The sequence below is a fragment of the Vigna angularis genome, chromosome 10 (assembly GCF_016808095.1).
Source record: "Vigna angularis cultivar LongXiaoDou No.4 chromosome 10, ASM1680809v1, whole genome shotgun sequence".
Classification (NCBI taxonomy): domain Eukaryota; kingdom Viridiplantae; phylum Streptophyta; class Magnoliopsida; order Fabales; family Fabaceae; genus Vigna; species Vigna angularis.
In genome coordinates this window covers 6365845-6388409 of record NC_068979.1, presented here as the reverse complement: position 1 = coordinate 6388409, position 22565 = coordinate 6365845, and the positions used below count along the sequence as shown (strand labels likewise).

General features: G+C 29.6%; 2 protein-coding genes across 4 annotated transcripts; one reads left to right on the top strand and one right to left on the bottom strand.

Moving 5' to 3' along the window:
* The first annotated feature begins 9697 nt into the window (after positions 1–9697).
* LOC108335694 (uncharacterized) lies at positions 9698–14028 on the top strand. The gene is made up of 4 exons (XM_017571800.2): positions 9698–10144; positions 11753–12376; positions 12572–12747; positions 12974–14028. Exons 1-4 carry the CDS (start codon positions 10140–10142, stop codon positions 13570–13572), a joined length of 1404 nt encoding a protein of 467 aa, XP_017427289.1. The 5' UTR covers positions 9698–10139; the 3' UTR covers positions 13573–14028.
* Positions 14029–14355: 327 nt separating this feature from the next.
* On the bottom strand, positions 14356–18620 carry LOC108335697 (NEDD8-conjugating enzyme Ubc12). Of its 3 annotated transcripts, none has more exons than XM_017571802.2 (7): positions 18465–18618; positions 17922–18007; positions 17604–17716; positions 15409–15517; positions 15112–15190; positions 14827–14943; positions 14356–14746 (listed from the first exon to the last, which is right to left on the bottom strand). In XM_017571802.2, the coding sequence occupies exons 3-7, from the start codon at positions 17710–17712 to the stop codon at positions 14609–14611; spliced, it is 552 nt and encodes a 183-aa protein (XP_017427291.1). In that variant the 5' UTR covers positions 17713–17716; positions 17922–18007; positions 18465–18618; the 3' UTR covers positions 14356–14608. The 3 variants fall into 3 exon arrangements, with proteins under 3 accessions (XP_017427291.1, XP_017427293.1, XP_017427292.1); XM_017571804.2 differs by having other exon boundaries at positions 17922–18002; positions 18465–18601; XM_017571803.2 differs by lacking the exon at positions 17922–18007 and having other exon boundaries at positions 18465–18620.
* Positions 18621–22565: the final 3945 nt, after the last annotated feature.

Genomic DNA, 22565 nt, shown 5'->3' with positions numbered 1-22565 from the left:
TATTTTGATCTAGCTCGTATATTCTAATTGTTTAGCAGTATCTTACAAAATTATTAAGAAAACTAAGATATAAAATGAAAAATCGTGCCTTTATGCTTGTTAGAGAGAGGAATTTTCATTTGCCAGCAATTAAAGATATTTTCGATAAATAGCTGAAATTTGAAAAAATAAAAAATTAAGTCACATCACATACACTTTTTGTATGTGGTGTTTCCAAGACGACCAGGTCTACAATAGCGGAGGAGAGCACGTGGGCTGAGGGTCCCACACAGATGGATTGAGGAGTCGTGAGCTCCATAAATGTGAGAGATCACACTTTAAACAAAAATAAAAAATCAACGAAAATAATGCCTATTTTGTATCCCATTGGTGATGGAATTAAAGAAATTAAAAATAAGAAAGTACATTAATATATAATCTATTATTTTAAAGTTTTATTCTATATAAATAAGAAAGTACGTTAATATATAATATATTATTTTAAAGTTTTGGATAAAGAAGAGTATTAATTCTTTATATAATTAACTCAGATATTATTATTATTAGTGTTTATGGAAATCACATTAAACATTAGACTCAACAATTAGGACACTGTTTCTTTTTCTCACCTTCACAACAATGTTAAAACTGCTCCGAATCAAACTTTTCTTTCTCTTTATTTTCACCTATCTATCCATTTAAACCTTGTCAAATTTCTTTTTATGTTTACCGCTTTCTATGCTTTGTTTTAAATAAAGCATCACAATGTTTAATTTATTTCTATATTTACACTTTTTATATATTTATTTATTATATTATTGTAAAAGAATTAATAAATCATTATATTGATATTAATAAATTTTAAAAATATTATAATCAAAATTTAAATTTGTCACATTTTAAATTTATCTTTCATTTTAAATTTTTTTAATTTTAGTATACAACAAAAAATCACAATAAATATTTTTTTTAAAAGTACTAACTTAACTGAATTTTCTTTTAAAATGTATTATCAATGAAGTTAAAAAAATATAAAGATTAAAACAAATTAAAAATCCAAAAATAAATATCAAATTACTCATTAAACTCGTATTATAATTTTTTAATAAAAATATCATTAAAATTAACGTTTTGAATTAAATAGAGCCTTTTTACTTATATGGTCTTCGATTTAAGATACTAAAATTTATGAACTTAAGCAAAAAATTGATATCTAACCAGATAAAATAAATTCAAAAAAAATTTGATTACATGGATTGGGATAGAAAAACAGATAATATAGGTAAATAAAAGTATTGAATGGCACATTAGAATTGTATATATTTCTTATTAAACATAAATTTATTTTTTAATATTTATAAATTTATAAATATATTTTAAATTTTACTCTTGATATGGTATATTTTTTTTTGTTTAAATTCAATATAAATTATATAAAACCATAATTCATTATAACAATTACTATTAAAAGCACACATATCATTTTAAATTAAAAATTCATTATATTTATTTTATATATTCAAAATATATATATATTTTTAAATAATTAACTTAATATAAACCCATAATATGAATAACTCGCACGAATAAACCGGCCATCAAACAACTGGTATGAAATTAATTCAATAAATATTAAATTATCATACATAAATTTAAAAATATAAAATTCGAAATCTGATAAGTGTGAAAAACATATGTTTTGACACTTATAAAGGATCTCAATTTTGTAATTATTCATGTTATTACTCAGTGAAAAGTCGTAATAGGAGGTAGATTGTGTAGTAAAATATTGTTCAGGAAAAGTTGTACAAAAGTGAATTTGTCAGCCAATTCTCGCATAGCAGAAGCAAAATTCGCAGAGCCAAGAGAATACATTCGCACAGCGCACCACCATTGGTTCGCTGAGCGAATCATGCCAGTTTGGAGATTTCAAGTCTTGAATTCACACAACGCACCAGAGGCTGTGCGCTTAGCGAGTTGGTGCAGTTGATGGCTGAATTAATTTTAATTCGCACAGCGAATCTGCTTCTGTGCGCTGAGCGAATGGAGCAGTTTTATGAGAAATAAACTGTCTCTTAAAAGACGTGCTTTGGAGGATAGAGAGAGATCAGACGGAGACGGGGAGAAAGAATAATAGTTTGGAGAACTGCTCTGGATACCATTAGGAGACCTCTCTGAAGACATCAAGACTGCACATCATGCAAGGAATTGCATAAATGAGTATGTTTGTGATGTCTAGGATAGGCTAAACTTTTATTCGTTGGAATTGACTGTAATGGCTGACATTTGATGTAATATTTCCTGTTCAATATAAATTGTGTTCGTATGCTTTTCTTGTTTACTTTTTATTTTATTTTACGGAAGTAAAATAAACTTGTTTTTTATATTTAAATTATACTGGGAAGTAAATTTGAGTATTAACGCAAGAAAAGCAACCAGAAGGAAAGATGCTAGGAATAGTTTCAATTCTCCTGGTCATCAATAACATCGTTCTTAATGCAAAATTTATGTTTAATTACTTAAGGAATTAATAATTGAACATAATTCTTTAGAACTTGTTTTAAGGAATTAAACCAAGATACTGTGATGTTGATGTTTGAACGCAAGTTATATTGCTCAGAATAGTTACTATAATGTGGTCATGAAGTCAATTCCAATGAAGCTTTCTTTAAATTTTAATTTCAATTTTAAATTGTCATCTACTTTGAGACTATTAATTCACTTATATTTTGTTGTTCAAATTGATTTTGATAAATAAATTTTAACTGAATAACGTAACACAAATTCCCTGAGGAGAACGATACTTTACTTATCACTGTATTACTTGTAACGATTTGGTATACTTGCCAAAAAGTTATCAAAATCCAATCCTTACTCGAGCCTATAATGTTTTGAGGTGAGTGGCTGAAAACCCCATGCGAAATTGAATGCGTTCTGATAGCCTTTAATGGCAGGAAACTACAGCGCAAGCCTAGAGTGAGATTTTAGAGACAATTTGAAGAAAACACTTTTCATAAACACTTAACTACCCAGTTTTCTTTTGTTAGCCTGTGATGAAAAAAGAAAACTATACCTCTCAATTTTTACTAGTATATCTTCTTCTTTTTTTTGTTTTTTGAAAATTAGAAATTATATTTCAGAAATATTAAACTTTTAATCAAAAAGTAATTTTCAAAATGGATCCAAATTTAAAAATATAACTTATCAAAAGTTAATTTTAATACATTCGGGCAGTATTCTGGAAAGTAATATTGTACATTATCAATATTTGAATTTCGATGCCGACAAAAAAAATAGTGTTGTCAAAATGGAATGAAATCCGTGAGTCAACTCGGCTTACCACATATTTGAACTGGATTAAGTTGAAACAAAATGTGAAAATTTTGATGTGAGCTAATTTTGACCCGGCTCACCCGGATTGAACCCGCACCAATCGACCTATTTTTTTTATTGAAATTAAATTAATTATTCAAATTCAATTTTTTTTTATTGAAATTAAATTAATTATTCAAAACGCACAATCTTTACTTCGTAGAAGAACTTTTCGTGCTGCGTTGTGCTGTTGTTTATCCAAAAGTTCCCTTCTGCTATATATTTTTGTTAATATGTAGTTTCTTGATCAAACGATTGTGTATGTCTCATCAAACAATGAGTCAACCCGTTTAACCCACCAACCCGTGGTGAGTCGGATCAGATTCAAATTTTCTCGACTCGTTAATAAATGAGTGGAATTGGATTACCTCATTAAGTGACCAACCCTTGGTGGGTCAGGTTGTGTCAGACCGAGTTTGTCGTTTTAACAATTCTACCAAAAAGTTTCAAATGAAATAATATTTGAATTTTTGTTCAGTTTGTCAGCGAAGTCATTCCTTCCATTTAGAACTTTTTTCATGACTATGATGTAAGTATTATAGATCATTCCAAACAATGCGAAGGCTGTATTAAAGGCAATTTGTGTTCTATTTCTTTCTAGAAAAGCACTTTCCGAAATAAGTTACAATTCTAATACTTTAAAAAGTAATTTCTATAATGAATTAAAATTGTATCATCTCATAAAATAATTTTTGAAAGTGTTAAACTTTTAATATATTAAAAAATTATTGTCCAAGAAATTACACTTAAAAAAGTTAAATACACTTTTGTTCTTTAACTTTAAGTAGAAATAAAAATTAGTCTTTTTTTTTCGAAATTTTATCTAACTTAATCTTCTAATTTAAAAATTTATGAATTTATTCGTTTTAATCAAATTGTGTTAGGTTTATTTAACGTTACAAACACATCTCATAATAATATTTAAGTTATTTACAGTTTTAACATATTTTTACTTCAATATTAACTGAGAAAAACTTTAAAGATTTGAAATAAACTTAACAAAATTTTGTTTAAAATATTAAATTTATATAATTATAAAAATGAATTCAAAATTAAAAAAAAACTAATTTCAATTTTCATTCATAATTAATGAATAAAAATATATTTAACCTAAATATATGAATAAATCTGAAATATTTTTCAGGCCCAATCCTTTAATGACCTTTTTGTCAACAGCGAGAGGGGAAACTTCAAAAGCGTGAAGCCCAACTTTTTGACCGATTCTGATATCACGGGCTTGGCCTCTTTCCACAAACTGATAGGCAAATTAAGCAACAGATTAAAGTTTACTAAATATTATCTATGTAAAAAGATTGTATCATTAATCAGTCAACCCTTTTAATGACTTATAAAATAAATTTTATAATTTAAGAAAATGATAATTTTTTATTTTTTTATGCTATTAATGCATATCTATTTATTAAAATATAGTTGTTTAGGAGAAAATATTTGCTAATTTATAATTGAAGAGAGACAATAAAAATTAAACGTGATTAAATAGAAAAGTCAACCAAGTTTGCAAGTCATTTTCATCTGTTTATTAAATAATAACTACTATTAAGAGATTAAAAATGTGGACAGTATTTGTTGGCCCAATTATCTTGCTACAGTTATTGGCTGTTACCATCAGTTTTGTTCATTTTTTTCGACTGTATGGTGTGGTGTCCAATCCCTTCTGTAAGTTCTAGTGTGCCGCTACACGAGCGATAAAAACAATTAAGAAGAAAATATAAATAATATTTTTAAATTATTAGAAAAATTATAAAAAAAGTATAGAAAATTATAGTACCTGATGTAACAATAAAAAAAATTATTTAATAGTATCCTTAAAATTTTGATAAAACATTAATTTCCTTAAAAAATCTCCATAAATATTGAATAATGAAAATGAATAAAATTTCAAACTATAAATAAATAAATTAGGTACGGATAGTTGCTCTCACCACCATCACAGCCTTTTTCATACACTTCTCAATTTTTTTTTTCAAAAATATCTTTGGTTAATTTTTTTTACTTTTACTCATCACTTTTTATACTTTTAATTAAAACTCTAATTCTTTACCCTCATTCCCGCACACAACACCCCGTCCTTCTTCTCCTTCTCTTTCTTATTTTAGTCACCCACCAACCTTCCTCCCCTTTTCTTCCTCTCTTTTCCATTTTCGTCACCCACCCTCCCATTTTCGTCACCCATCAACATCTTGCTCGCTCTTGAAGCTGCAACTAGAGCTGTCAAATGAGCCCCTTTAATAAGATTTGGCCCTAGCCCATGTGCATTGGGGCCAAAAAAGTCCACAAGACCAAAATAACTCTTCATTAAAAAAGCCCACAGGGCTAAAAACCCCTAAAGCCCTATAGGCCAGGGCCAGCCCATGGGCTTTCCTTTTTACAAAATTTAACGTCCAGAAACATAATATCATCATACAAGTAATCACAAATCATGTGTATTTTTTATCCAGCTTTCATTTTGTCTTTGTTAGTAATAACTTATAACCATAATTGATTCATGCATAATTATATTTTTTTACCAATAAAATTAATTTTCTACTTCATAATTGTTTCTATATTAATTAGTTTAATAATAATGCTTTTATACAATTATTCCTTAATTTCCAAATTTTGTTTTGATAATTTTTTCATCTTAATTTTGGTTTGTAAATTTGACGGTTTACAGATATCCACATAAAATAGGTTTAAAAGTTAAAAAATTTAATTTAATTTGTAAAATTTTGATGGACTAACGAATTTATTTATAGATGGTAATCTATTTTGTCACTAGTTTAAATCAATATCATTCGATTAAGATTTGTGATCAAAATTACATTATTTTTAATTGGTGTGAACATGTTAAAATTTTGACTTAATAACTTTTTAACTTTTTTAATTTTCTAAATTTAATAAAATTAATATTTATTATTTACAAAGTTATATAATTCTTTTAAAAAAAATTATGAAACGTATAATTTAGTCATTTACATCAATTTATATATTTTTATGTCTTTTTCATATATTTTATATTATATTCATTTATCTTTTTTATTAGTTTCTTATTAAGAAACATTGATGTAATTTATTTATTATTATAATTATTATTTATTTTATATGTTAATAATTAAATACAATAATAATTTTAATTTTAGAATTATAAATTATAATATTATATTTATGTTAAAATATTGTATCTATTATTTAATTATTTTTTATTACAATCGGCTCAATTATGATAAATAATTCAATAAAAACGATCTTTGTTGGATAAAGATAAGTATGATTTTAAATTATTAATTTAATCTAAAAGGTTAGAATAAAAATATGATTTTATAACCACTAGGATTACATCTAGATCTTGTATACTAACATATATGATATTTATAAGAATTTTGCCTAACAAGGATTTTCACTAAAAAGTTAGTTATTTTATTACGTGAAATTAATTTTAAACTTTACAAAGTTTGTGGTTTAATTTTTTAATGTATATATATCTATACAAAACATTCAACAAAAGAATTTTATATGACAAACTATAAAAAATAAAAATTTTACACCGATATTAAAAATTCATCCAATCAGTAGATTTGAATTTAAAATTTATCCATAATTAATATTTCAAATATTTATATAGATATCAGAATTCGATTATTGAAAAATCAAATTTTCAACTGTGTTACTTTTATAATTTCTTTTTTGAAATTTTTTTCATTTTCTTTTAAATAAAAATAATAATAAAAATTTTCTTTTTTAACTTTCCAAAATAATAAAATTATATATTTAAAATATACTTATAATTAAAAAATTATTTTAAATAAGTTTTTATAAAATCAATATTTATACATTTATATTTAATTAAAAAGATATTAAATATCATGTAAATTTTGAAAATTATTGAACTTGTAAAGTAAATAAAAGAAATAACTAAAAAAACAGTAAAAGTGAATTAATTTAGTTTGGGGGCTAGCCCCATCCTAACCCTACCCCAACCCACTTTATGTGGGGCTTTAGGGGTTGGGGCTTTTAAAAAGCCCCCTATTAAGGGGGCTAGAAAATTGGGGCTTGATTTTAGAAGGGATTAGGGTCAACCCATGGGCCAGGGGCTCAAATGACACCTCTAGCTGCAACACAAGGAATTGTCCTGCTTAAGAACACCGGTCTTGTTTTGCCTCTCTCCCAAAAGCATTATCGTACCGTGACTGTCATTGGGCCCAATTCCAAGGCTACTGTTACAATGATTGGCACACACAGGTGTGAAAACACTCTTGTCCACTTTGATGCCTGGAATGACATTGTTCTCTTCAAGAACCTCTACAAAAAGGCTTCCCATCATTGGTTTTCTGGTAAAGTGTTTCCTGAAAGAGGATAACACCAGAGAGGTATTGGAGGGCATTTGGCATGCAAGTGTGAAAACATAATTTGAACACTATAATGAATGTCAATGTGCAATCGATTCTTAAACGAATATGAACATCCGTGGACGGATATGGACATCCGTTGAAGACTAAACGGGGATGTCCCATATCCGTTGAGCCGTTCACTGTTATCCTCTTCGTTTGCACAGTCACAAAACCCATCAAACATCACATATCACAACACACAAAAGAAAGAAGGAAGAAACTCAAAACGGAAATGGAGAATGGTAGGGGAAGAAATGGATATGGAGAGAAAGTGAGAGTAGGGGTTGGGAGGTTGCGACTGTCTGTGAGTGAAAATGAGAGGGAGGTGTAGGATAATTAGGGTTTTGAAATAAAAGTAAAAAGGGATAAATGTTAAAGTAAAAAGGATAATTTTGGAATTAAAAAAATTGAAGAAATGTAGAAAGCATTGTGTGGTGGTGGAGGGAACAACTCTCCATGTTGCTTAGCAGGAGTAGCACGAGAAAATGAAATTGAATCCACTTTAACTTTAAGTAAAATTGGAAATTAGTCTTTTTTCAAAATTTTGATCCAATTTAATCTTTTAGTGTTAAAAATGTGTGAATTTAACCATTTTAATTAAATTGTATTAGGTTTATTTGACATTTCAAAGGTGTTTCATGATAACATTTAAAATGTTTACACGTTTAACAAATTCTTATTATTCAAATGTTAATTGAAAAACATAAACTTAATAAAATTTGATTAAAAAAATGAAATTTATACAATTATGAAAAATGAGGGACTAAATTGATTCAAAATTAAAAAAAGAAAACTAATTCTAATTTTCATATAAAGTTAATGATCAAAATTATATTTAACCCTAAAAATACGAATAAATCTGAAATATTTTTCAGGCCCAATCCTTTAATGACCTTTTTGTCAACAGCGAGAGGGGAAACTTCAAAACCGTGAAGCCCAAATTTTTGACAGATCGTAGTATCACGAGCTGGCCCTCTTTCAACAAACCCATAGACAAATTACAGCAACAGATTAAAGTTTACTGAATAATATCTATGTAAAAGGATTGTATCATTAATCAGTCAATATTTTTAATGACTTATAAAATAATTTTTATAATTTAAGAAATATATAATAGATGATAATGTTTTATTTTTATATGCTATTAATGCATATCTATTTATTAAAATATAGTTATTTGGGAGAAAATATTTGCTAATTTATAATTGAAGAGAGGAAATAAAAACTAAACGTGATTAAATAGAAAAGTCAACCAAGTTTGTAAGTCATTTTCATCTGTTTATTAAATAATAACTACAATTAAGGGATTAAAAATGTGTACAGTATTTGTTGGCCCAATTATCTTGCTACAGTTATTGGCTGTTACCATCAGTTTTGTTTACTTTTTTCGACTGTATGGTCTCCAATCGTTTCTGTAAGCTATCGTGTGCCGCCTACACGAGATAAGAACAATTAAGAAGAAAATATAAATAATATTTTTAAATTATTGTTAAAATTATAAAAAAAATTTAGAAAATTTTACCCATGTAACAATAACAAAATTATTTAATAATATCCTTAAAATTCGGATAAAAAATTAATATCCTTAAAAAATCTCCCATAAAGCTTGAATAATGAAAATTAATAGAATTTCAAACTATAAATAAATAAATTAGGCACAGACCTAACGTAGGTAACACGTTGCTTCGCAGGACCAGCACGAGAAAATGAAATTGAATCCACTTCGATCCGAATATACATATATTTAATTTATTGTTTAAAACTAGAAAATTCAGCAGAAATAATGTTGGCAATATATATATATATATATATATATATATATATTTATTCACATGTTCTTGTATATAGACACACCTCACTAATTAAATTTTTTAAAAATAATAATCTCACATGAATTATTTTTTAAAATAAGAATTTGTTGAAAAAAGTAACCAATAAAAAAAATTAATATAACAGTGATGAAATAAGTAGGTGCGTACATTGACCTGAAGCAGCCTTGCATGAGGAAGAAACGAAGGAGATGATAATGGCTATGATTGAGACTTTATCATTTTACCTAGTTTCTTCCAAATATATTTATAGGTTAGTGTAGGGACCGATGCAACATCGTACAGGGACAGTTTGATTTTGTGTTGTTGGCCTTTGGTTTGTTCATTTAGGATATAAAAATACTGATATTGTAAAACAAGAGCACGTGCATCGGAAGTTTCATTCAGGCTTTCTTCAGTTAAATCTGTTGATAGTTTGATACGTCAGATCCGCCATGGACGCAGCTTCGGAGGCCGTTGTCTGATTTCCGCTTTCTTTGGTTTTCACTTGTAATGCGACTGAGTCCGACTCCAAGGCATAACCCTGTTCTTCCAACCAAATCTCCGATTCTCAGTCTCTCGTTCTCCAACCATGAAGTGAGTATTTTAACTTTTCTTCTCTCTCGAATCGATAAGACTGTATCAGTTAACTATGTTCATGCTCTGATTTTTGAAAAAAATGAAAATAAAATCCATAAGCTATTCATGTAATGAAGGAAACAAAGAAAAGGGGAAATATTGTAAATGTAATGAATATGTGGTTTGAGGATATTCTTATTGGAGCTGAGTCTAATTTATTAGGCACGTTTATTCTTCCATCTTTTTCGGCTTTCTGTTGAAATCTGCATAATCTTTAGCTTTCGACTTTTATTTGATTCGGACAACTATTGAATTGAAGTATGTTTATGTCCACGAGACTCGTTCCACTTGTCAAAATAAAGTAAGCGAATTTAGCTTGAGGGTAATAAATATGTTTGCTCAATTCAAATTCATATATCTAACAAGACTTAAACTTTATCAGTGACTGAAATTTAGGGATCATTTGCAGCCTATAGTTCCTGCTGCACATAATAACATGACCTTGTTTAGGTTTATGGGGATAGTTGATTAATTACTCACCACTAGGACCAGAATATTGTATTGCTGTAGTTTCTAGCTAATGTATTGGGATTTTCTAAGCTAGGTTCTTCTTCAGGACCATGACATGTTGATGGCTTTGAATCTATCTATGTGCTTCAGAACCCTGTTCTTTTTTCCAATTACCAATCTTCCATGATTTGGATTAACTTTTAATTTTCTTAAATTTAGTTCTACAGAAACAATTTATGTTTTTAACTCAGGTTGACGCTGCTGTATTATATGACTAGAACTCAAACTTCATGGATTACAGCGCATATCCTATTTTTAGTCGACCAGCAATTTTCCTAAGGGAATTTTGAATCTAATTATATTTTCACCCTGTTTATACAGCATCATGAAATGAACATGACAGAAACTCCAAGGCAGTGAATTGAAGTAAAGAAACACAAACTTAATTAGGAAAAACCGACTTTTAGATCTTTCGTGTTAGGGGGATCCATTACAGTGGAGCCTATTTTTGAGGCACTTACACTGAGTAATTTATATTGTTGTTGGACCTTGGAAATTTGTTTTTATCCTGCTACAGTTAACATAGCTCTAGACAGAATTCTCTGCAAATTAGGCTTTGTTTGAAGTGGAATGTCTTATAAACATGCGACATTCAATTTTTGTCAATATTCCTTTACAGGTTTCTTTGACTTGAAACACGGTACTTTTAATAAAATTAGACTGCAATGTAGAAGCAGCAATTTAATGGTATTCTGGTCTAAAAACTGGCAGTTTTCCTTCATTCAAGGTTTCGAAATCCTGTTGCAACTTAGAACGGTCACTAGCAGTAGTTATAAGATGTCAGATAGATCTCTAATGAGATGGTCAAGGAAGAATTAGCAGTGACGTGCATCATCATGCTTAGCACTCTGCTCTAGTAAGACAGTGTTCCACATAATTAGTTAGATTTTAGAATTGAATGCATTATTATATGTATGCATTTGGTTTCATTAAGAAACATTTAAATTCGTGGCATTAAGAAAATGAGACCCTAGAAACCTCCAGGTCCTCATTCACATGATTTGCGGCTATTGCTTACTTGTGGGTTATTCTTCATTTATGTTTTTTTTTTGGTAGAACAAGACAGATCTTTGGTGTGTCTCTCTCCCTCGTTCTTATCAACCTTGCTGCTGTAATGGAGCGGGCGGATGAAAACCTTCTTCCATCTGTCTATAAAGAAGTTAGTGAAGCATTTAATGCCGGGCCATCTGACTTGGGATACCTGACATTCATAAGAAACTTTGTTCAGGGACTGTCTTCTCCTCTGGCTGGTATACTCGTTATCCACTACGATCGCCCAACTGTTCTTGCTATGGGCACTTTCTGCTGGGCGTTATCTACAGCTGCTGTGGGTGTTTGCCACAGTTTTCTGCAGGTTTCATTCTGGAGAGCAATAAATGGCTTTGGTTTGGCAATTGTGATTCCAGCACTCCAGTCTTTCATTGCTGATAGCTACAGGGATGGAGTGAGAGGAACTGGGTTTGGATTGCTGAGTCTCATTGGTAACTTAGGAGGCATAGGAGGTGGTGTTCTGGCTACTGTCATGGCTGGAAAACAGTTTTGGGGCATAGAAGGATGGCGATGTGCATTCGTTTTGATGGCAACTTTGAGTGCATTAATTGGATTTCTTGTTTTACTGTACGTTGTTGACCCAGGAAAAAGATTTCCTACCACTCGAGATGCTGGTGAGAGTTCAGACAGGTAAATGACATTTTACTATTTCATGTGGCATTCAGCACAACTTATGGTACTTCTCGAACTCTTGACGGAAGTCTGTGTCTCCGAGCTATCTGTTATATTGCTTTCATCCTCATGAATAATAATGGGCAAATAACTGAATGTTTTGTATCTCTTCCTTTTGTAATTATTGGTAAATAATCTGCGTGTTTTTAGCAGAGATGACTCTATCTATAAAGGCAATGCTAGTGCAGCATCAATCTGGAAGGACTCTTGGGCAGCCACGAAAGCTGTGATAAAGGTGAAAACATTTCAAATAATCGTCTTACAGGGCATTATTGGGTCACTGCCGTGGACTGCCATGGTGTTCTTCACAATGTGGTTCGAACTAATTGGTGAGAGCATGAAGGAACTTTTGATCACACAATGATGCTATTAATGTAACATAGGAATTTGCAAAAGTCGTACTTTTCTAAAACTTGTACTACAAATTAAGTCATTTATTGCCTTCTCAAAAAGTCTAAACTTTATCTTTATGAGGTCTGACGATTATGATCTGTACTATTTATGGGGGAAAAGTTTTTATCAACTTGGTTGACATGATCAGTTGACACTCTGCAGGTTTTGATAACAATACTTCGGCAACCCTTCTTGGTCTTTTTGCAATTGGATGTGCCATGGGATCTTTGATAGGTGGATCAATAGCTGATCGATTATCGCAAGTCTACCCTCATTCTGCTCGGACCATGTGCGCACAGTTCAGTGCCTTTATGGGCATTCCATTCTCATGGATTCTTCTCAGGGTGATCCCTCAGTCAGTAAGTAGTTTTCTTACCTTTTCTGTGACCCTCTTTATGATGGGTCTAACAATCAGCTGGAACGGTACGGCTGCAAATGCTCCTATGTTTGCTGAGGTAGTTCCTGTCAAGCACCGTACCATGATTTATGCATTTGATCGAGCTTTTGAAGTCTCGTTTTCTTCTATAGCGGCTCCACTGGTGGGGATTCTTTCTGAGAAAATGTTTGGCTATAACTCAAAGTCCGTTGATCCCATCAAAGGATCTTTACCAGAGGCGCTTGCCTTGTCAAAGGGCATTCTTTCTATGATGGCTGTTCCATTTGGTTTGTGTTGTTTATGCTACACCCCTCTATACTACATATTTAAGCAGGACCGTGAAAATGCTGGAATGCTTTCTGTGAAAGAGGAGGAGATGATGTGAGACTCACTTGTTTAAGACTGATAGATCATGTCAAAGGAGCCCTCTAATTCTCTGCTCGTGAACTGGGTCCCTATTTAATTGGAATTTAAATCTCCTAAAAAACGTGGAATCATCTTCCGCAGTACACACGAAACCAGTGAGACCTACTCCGAACAATGACCTCATTTTGATTTTAGGAATCCAGATTAATCATGATCTCATGGTGCCGTCGTGGCGAGGCTTCTTACTGAGGATTGAACTAGTTTCTGACTTAGCCATTGCTTATTCTTGACATGGTATATCTAGCTGAATGATCAGAAATTTCAGGAATTTAGGATAATGAAACAGGCCTACACATTTATGTGTTCAGATTGTTTTCCCACGATTGTACCCTATAAAATATACACAACTAAATTTGTATGTTTGGTTCAACTACACGAAAGAATCTCAATGACAATGAAGCACTTTTTGAATGAATTCAAGTTTTCCTATTGATCACTAAGAAGAAACACACGACCTCGAGATAATCATCGAGCACAGACGTCTATCGAAAACCATAAAAAGAAACTACTAGGTAGTCAAATCAACAAGTCTTTACATGTTTGAGTAATAATAGAAACAAAATACCTGGTCAGTTAATTTGAATTTGTTTATTTTTATTGGACTTTTGACCGTAAGAGACAGAATAGTTTGAGTGGAGCAAGTTTGAGAGTTTACAGAGAGAAAAAGGAGCCGGAAATAATCATAAAATGCTTTAGAAGACGTTGAGCCCTGTAAAAGTAATGCAAGGAAAATAAAATTCTAACATAAACAGCTGAACTCATTTTCTGCTTGGTCCCTTTAGAATAATACGTCAACATTCAATAAAGCACAGGTTACAATAACATTCCACTTGTTTGGCTTTAAACGAACTTGGTGATCTTAGGAACTTGGCCTGTTGCTCCACCAAGAAAAATAACAGCACTGACAGAAAAATTCAATTCTTTGATTTTACAAACCAAGGGCCTCCAAGCATTGATGACATTTGAACAGGAACTTGAAGGCACTGAGCAAAGGTCTAAATATAACGAGGGAAAAAGGTTTGCCCCACATACCCTCCTGACATTGCCCTCCTAACATTAGATTCAAACAACCTTGGGTTCCCTCTCAACACAGCAGCGGCATCGTGATTCAGTGGATCCTCATAATTTGGTTCCTGCACACCAGATGAAAGAAAAGATTATTGTCAATTCAAAAGAGGAAAAAAACCAAAACCAGAAAAACCCGCAGTCATACCGTGAAGAGATGATACAAGCCATAGATGACAGTGTTTATATTAAGGACAGGTTTCCAATCTTCTCGTAAGATGTTTAGACAAACATTTCCTTCCAAGTCAATATTTGGATGATAGACCTGCACATTCGAGACAATGCTACAAATAAATTTATGATGTTGAAACGGAACATGAGAATAAACAGAACATGAGAATGATCCGCTTACCAAAACTAAAATTAAATCTGTACCGCTGTGTATTTTTACAATGCACAAATTAGAGTAAAAAAATAATCAAGTCCATCCTACCTTTGTCTTGCACTTAACCTTTGGCGCTTCATGTGGATAGATGGGAGACACTTGAAAAGAAAACAAAAATGTGCCACATCTGTAACAACAGACAAGGATATTGGAGATCAGTGAGCTTTTTCTTAAAAGGTTTCTTCATATTGCAAGCACAGTAAAGATCTTACCGGATTGAAAGTTTTTACTTATCATTTAAAAAGAAAACACATATGATGAACAAATAAGAGGGGCTTTAATTTCTTCAACAAGAATCAATTAATGTTTGAAAGCAGAGTTGAAAATTGTATGAAATTTCCTTACATGTAATATCCATCATCGGGTCGAATTGAAACTTCAAAGTTCATGAGGTCATCTTTTCCATTGGGGAAATGTATGGTACAAGATTGTGGTAGATTCAGCTCACTTATATCTGAAAGATGTAAATACAAAACTGTTATGACAACTTTCATAACAAAATAAATGGCAAAAACTACAGGCTCAGGAAAGGTGGATACAAGAAATGTCCCAGAACAGCAACTAAAAAATCAAGGTACAAGAGAAACATTTAACAATTAGTAAACCTTTGCAGGATGGCGGCCCATAAGCTGAAGAAGAGTATGTAAATATTATCATGCTTCTAGTGATCAGATAAGTTTTTTGTTTATCAGATAGTGAAAAGAAACTAATTTCATGGTCATGTAAACTGAATTACATACTTCAAGATAAAAGCATTCCTTAATCAAATATACAGTTGAATACAACGAGGGACTAATTGAAACCGCGTTCTCAGTCAGTCCACAAAGAAAATAAGTTAATTTCATAGTTATTAAAGCCACCAGACCAACCTGTTCAACTTGTTCAACCCTAAATCAGTCACCGATCCCACACAAAAAACTAACTAATTAAACACAGCCTGCTCAGTCCCATGAAGAAAAAGAGGTTAATTTCATAGTTATTATAACCAACCAGTTCAACTGTAAACCAGTCACTGGTCCCTAAAATAACTACAAAAAACTGCTCTAAAATTGAACAGGCGGGAAACTGGCAGAATCAGTCATAAACCGCTCATCGTTTTGCATGTTTAAAACTGATTTATAGGATGTCATGCAGTTGTTGTCCTCATATGCAGAGTTTAGAAATAGCCATCTGTTTTTATGAGAAGTGATTTTCACCATGAAACAGCCAATGTAGAAAATTTGACAACATCATACAATCAAGGGATGGAATTATACCTAATCTGAAACAACATATTGGTTCATAATACCTATTAGAACATATCTATTTAAAGTATTAAGCATTAACAGTTATATAATATATTTTATAGTAAATATAATTTTATAGTTATTCTAATAATTATTAGATTATATTTATTTTTATATTTTTCAACTTAATACTTAAAAATAGTAGTATTGGTTTAATTTAACACACACATATTTTTAAAAATACATAAAATTGTGCTCTGAGAATGAATATTAAGTTATTTTTTTCACATTGTTTAATATCTTTTACGAAAATTTGAAAAACTAGTACTCAATTACTACAGGTTCCACCATGGTTAGACTATTAACCTTGAACTGGTGTTGTGATTGACTCAATGACTACTTTTCAAAACATTGGTTAATTTACTTAAAAACTATACTGCAGCATGAACTTGCTAAAGTTTCTTTTGATATCAGGTTTTTCCGTTTTATTTGTTAATATACTGAAATGTATTATTTCAAAAGTTATAATCCATCAATGGCAAAACTTTCATGTCCCCCCTATAACTAGGGGAGATCCTACAGTATTTTATTGACAAAACGCAAGGTTTTATACTCCTCCGTTGTATACCACATTTCTTTTTAAGGGCCTCATCCCAAAAAGGACTAACACAAGTTTAATCTACATGTATTACAATATGTCCTTTTCATATTATAATTTCAGTCTAGAAAAATAATGTAAATTAGAGTTGGCTAAAAGTAATAGGCAAGAGTCTAGATTACCATAATCAAGAAGAGAATAGCACAAAAACCATCTTGCAAAACATCTGGATTTTACAACATTTAACAAGTTTATGATATTTAATAAACAATTTGCCCCTTCAAAATTTTACTTCAGTTTGTTAGATCAGAAATAAAATATCTAACTCTAGACAATATTTCTGTAGAATATGCTTTTAATTTTCAACCTATGTAAACTCAGAATACCCAGTAACTGAAAAAATAAAGCTGGAAATCTTATATTTGTTATAATGTATCCGTTCATATTACTTCAGTCTTCTCCCCTGTCTGTGCCTCAAGACCAGGCCCCAGCAAAACTCCTGCCCCATTCAACATCAGGTTACAGAGGCAGTTTTTGCACTGAATTTTTATGGCTCGCAGTATCTGATGTCCGATCAAAGTATAACATATTACCATTAGACCTCTCCTTTTCCTCTTGCACTCTACATTTTCATTGTTATAAAATTTTGGAATGACACACAAATTGTACAAGGTAAAGCATACAAGAGACACTCCAATTAATAAAAAGAAGAAAACCTTTGTGAAGACGCAACTCGCCAGCACTCTGCTTCTTAACGGGTGGTCCACCACTTGCATTTTCTGCAAGTTCTCTCTGTTTTTCCTTTACTTTAAAAAGTTTAATCATAGTCCTACAAAAATGATGTCAGCGCTCCAGCATTAGATCACATTTTATCACAGTCTATGAAATTATCCAAGAACAAGATCAATTTATTTCTACACCTTAGAAATTCATTGATGGTCAGGGAAGTATACCATCTTTCCCATTCTAAACATTTAGCCTTAAGCTCAATCATTTACATTAAAATGACAAAACAAGTATATTTACAAGCTTACCTAACAACCTTCTCCTTGGACAGCAATAAGACATTCACAAGTTTAACAGTTGAAACAGCTACTTTGTGCACTGATCTCACCCTTCTCTAAGAAGAATAACATCTATCATACTTTTAGGATAAAAATCCAAGGCAAAGAAGCATATTGAGCTACTCATTTACAATTCTTTATTTTCTTTTCTTTATTTTTTTACAAACTCGAATGATAGATTATCAAAAGGTCACCCTAAAAACAAAAATATAGTGGTCTATCACAGAACAGTGCGATCTAGTAAATTAACTACGAGAAAATAAAACAATATAGAAATATTTTGAAAAATGTAGAATCCAACACAGTAGTAATCAAAGGTGGGCTAAATCGAGAATTGCTTGAAGCAATTGAAAAGAAAGCTAACAAAAAACCCTAAGGCAAAGAGATCGGGATCGGGAATAAGAAAGGAAATCAAAGATAAAGGGAACAAGAAAATGGAGAAAATACAATAATAAGAGAATAAGAAGAAGAAGATGAAAAAAAAAGGAATCAGATATGTGAGAAAGAAAGAACCTGACTGAAGATAAAACTCAAAGACCAAGAGATGAAAAACAGTTTCGGGGTTTTCGCAGCTCAGCTGCACGCTCTGCACAACCTCAGTATCTTTCTAATTATTTTCCTTTAGTCCCAAAAGAGCCTTCTTAATCATTCTATGGACTTATTTTTGCTGATGCATAAGGCATTTTCCTTTTTCTTTTATTTTTTTGGAACTATAAGTTGCTTTTTTCAAACGCTGAAATTGGTCTTTTTTTATTCATTATTATCGTGGGTTTAATTTTTTCATGCGAAATGCTGTTTCATTTTATACATTTATATTAAAATATTTGGGTAGAAAAATGGAATTACCTTATCTTTATTGATTAATAATGTACAAATGTTATAATTGACCATGAATAGGAAGTACTCCCTTTTGAATTATCATAAATGTGCATGGATGTCTTGTAACAAGAAGAAGCATAGTATAAGTTATTCTAAAAGATCCACTAAAAATAATTAACTAGGGATTCTAATTTTTTTTTCTAAGTTTAGCTTAAGGCTTATTAATGAGACCAATCACTCTTCAAATATTACATCAAAATCATTAAAATGATGATGTTATGAGAGAAGAGCATAGAATTGAGAGAAGAAAATTATGGGACCATAAGAGAAGTGGTTGGCTTTGACTATTGAAAATATACGAGACCATAGGAGAAAAGTTTATCACGGACAGGTCTATTTATGTCAACTATAATTATCTCAGATTCGACCTTTTCATAATATAAGTAAGATTTAGTTTTTATTAGACACTATACAATGACCTTGAAAATAAATTACATTTTTCAGAAAAAAAGAACAAGTATTTGATAAAACTATTTTAAAGAGGAGATAAATATAAGAACATAAAGGATATAGACTATGATTTTCTTTTATTTTTATTTTTTATTTTCAACAATCGAGATTTGATATTTGGTATCACCATAAAGTTCACTAAAACTCACCATGAAGATTATCTTCTTAACCATAACTTATAATTTTAATACAAATATTCAATTTACTTGTTTTCTTAAGCAATATTTCAAAGTGTTATTAAAATAAATGATTGAGAAACTTATCTAATAATACTCTAAATCGTTATGGTTTATTTTATTTATCTTGAGCATACTAGTAAAAAAAACTGATCGTTTCGGACGCAATATCAATTTTCTTTTCCGATTAGAAAAAAGTTTGACGTGTCCACATCTGCAGCTAAGAGTCTCTGCAGAATTTGAATATAATGGTCTTCTCACACTGTAGAGATAAGTATCTAATGGATTAGTCTAAGATTGGGGCCTCACTTAAAATTTAATAGATATAGGTGAGACCATGAATACGATACCAGTGTCTAATATTTTTCTCTCTTATATCTACCTACATAATATTATTGGAAAGAATAATTACAGAACTTTTTATATTTAAATATCTTAATTTAAAAAAAAATACAAGAACCACGAATAAACGAAATAATTAAATTTTAAATTTTATTTTGAATGTTTTTGTGATATGTTGGACTGTTCATTCTAATCAAATTTAACTTTTCTTAAAAATGAACTTTAAATTTAATTTAATTACAAAATGATTATAAAGTGAACTTAAATTTAATTTAATTATCAAATTGTTTTTTTTAAAAAGTAAATTTTAAATTTAATTTAATTACAAAATAAACTTATAAAATAAATTTTACATTCAAATATGTATTTTAAATTTTCTTTATCTTTAATCAACTTTCAACATATTTGTCATAGTTAGAATAAATTATAATTTGTGATTTTAATAGTGTGAACTATAAATCTAACTTAATTATATAAAATTAGTTTTTAAAATAAGATTTATATCACATATACAATCTAAACTAACATTGTCCCTATATAAAAGTCCTAACATTATCAAAGTTGCAAACACAGCAAAAGATAACTGAGATATTTTATAATAAAGAAATAATAAATTTATAAAATTATATAATTATAGAATCATATAATTGTAAAATTAAACAAAGTGACGATTACATCACCCTTAACAAAATCATTTACCAGTAAATATCAATTTAATAATTTTAAATTTTTAAAAACTCAAAAAATAAAAAAAAATAATAAGAATTCAATTGAAATATTTTAAATTTACAAATTTAATTATTCTTTTATGTTATCTACTAGAAATAGAACTTTGGGGAATGGTTACTAATGAATGCAATAAGTGATTTTATGTTTTCATTTTTTTTTAAGAAAGGGAGCTTTGATTATATAATCCAAAGGAAAAGTGCTTCCTCAACGCAACTATAAAGTAAATTTAAGTAAAACTTTTTCGGAGAAAAACAGATATGCAAAAAGAAATGTATAAATCCAACCAGGTGTCCCGCCTATATTGAAACAAACCACTAAATTCAAACACTTAACTATAAATACTTACTATCTTTGAAGTATGAGAAAACAAAAAGTTTGAGAATGTAGGATATCAAAGATGTGATTATTTTCAGAATTTTCTACTTAGTAAAAAAAAACTAAAGAATTAGATGAACATTAATAAGGTGATAAAGTCATATCATAATGGATATTTAAATTATAAGGGGCTACATGGAGAAGCATTTGTAATTTAAACTTTAATCTGAAAACAATAATATATATCAACATATTAACTAACAAACTTGTACATCTCAAATATAAAAAGTAAGAGAAAATAAATAAATACATGTTTGTAATTACATAATAATTATAATTAATTTAAAAAATTATAAAATAAAATTATTATTTTTACATTTCTTAATAATGGTTATTTGTACAAAAGTTAATAAAGTGTAATAAATACTCTATTTCACTACATAATAGGTGTCTCTGATCCACCCTAACGAACCCATTTACATGCATTGGCCGAAGAAAAAGGACCAACCTCGTTTTGGTCTTCTTAATAGAAAACACTAAACACGGAGAGATAAGGACAAAAGTCACAGAAGGGAACCCATAAATGGCAACAGATTCCTTCTCACTGAAAACTCATCCAATGCCACATTCCATCTTTGTCATGAACTGCTTGGTGTTTGTTGCCTTTCATCTCTTCTTGATTCTCAACTTGTCACCATCTATTAAAGCCTCCCAGTAGTTAGATTTACTTTCATATTTTATTAAATCATTATTTAACTAAAACATAATTCAATTTTATTTATATTTACTATATTACGTACTTTTCAATCAAATTAAAGTAATCTTTTGTTTTCAAATTTATTTTTTTTCAATGAAAAATAAGTTATTACAATGAAAAAAATAAATAAGAATATAAATTAAATGCAATTAATTAAGAAATGAAGTGACCGATCAATAGAAATATGTAAAGAAAACTAGGAATGTTACTACTTTTCAAATTAGATTTTTTCCTTTCCTCGTCCAATATTACATTAGTTTTATCCTTTTTTTTTCAGTTCTCACTCACTATCACAACAAAACAAAATGTTAAATGTCGTTTTGTCATAAATATTTTAGTAAGTAACTTTGATACTCTACTTCTAAATTTATTTGGTTCACGTATTTTAAAAAAATGTAATTTTGGGCACATTCATAATTTTACATAAATTATATTCTTTTATCTTAATTCAATTCAATTGTTATCTTAACATGTTGATTTAACATTCCACAAACAATTTATCGAGTTCATTAAAATAAAAGAAATGACACTGATATAACTGAGAATTAGACATTGAGTTCATTTAAATATAAGAAATAAAACAACATAATTGAGAATTATACCGGATTTTGAGAAATATAGGAGTACATTAAGAAAGCAGTCTATTTTTTAGGATAACTATTTACATTAAGAAAGTAAAAAAAAAACTCAATTATATCAATTAATTTAAAGAGAAATTTATATTATTTTTAAATTAATTATAATAAACGCTTCACAATGCAAGATGTATGTGAATAAAAAAGAAAATAATTCATGCACGTTAACTTTTTGTACCACTTTTATATTAATCACTGTTAATTATTAATTTATGAGACGCATAAATAATTAAAACATGTACATAAATTCATTAAAAGCAGTGACTTTACTTTTAACATTTTGTGATTATATTAAAACTTTTGTCTAGAACATAAGTAAATTATTCGCTTA

Coding starts and splice junctions, on each gene's coding strand:
- LOC108335694 (XM_017571800.2), top strand. Junction 12,377..12,571: donor GCTGGTGAGAGTTCAGACAG/GTAAATGACATT, acceptor TGTTTTTAGCAG/AGATGACTCTATCTATAAAG. Junction 12,748..12,973: donor AATGTGGTTCGAACTAATTG/GTGAGAGCATGA, acceptor GACACTCTGCAG/GTTTTGATAACAATACTTCG.
- LOC108335697 (XM_017571803.2), bottom strand. CDS start 17,712: ATGATTAAACTTTTTAAAGTAAAGGAAAAACAGAGAGAACTTGCAGAA. Junction 15,191..15,408: donor CCCGATGATGGATATTACAT/GTAAGGAAATTT, acceptor CTGTTGTTACAG/ATGTGGCACATTTTTGTTTT. Junction 14,747..14,826: donor GCTTGTATCATCTCTTCACG/GTATGACTGCGG, acceptor TCTGGTGTGCAG/GAACCAAATTATGAGGATCC.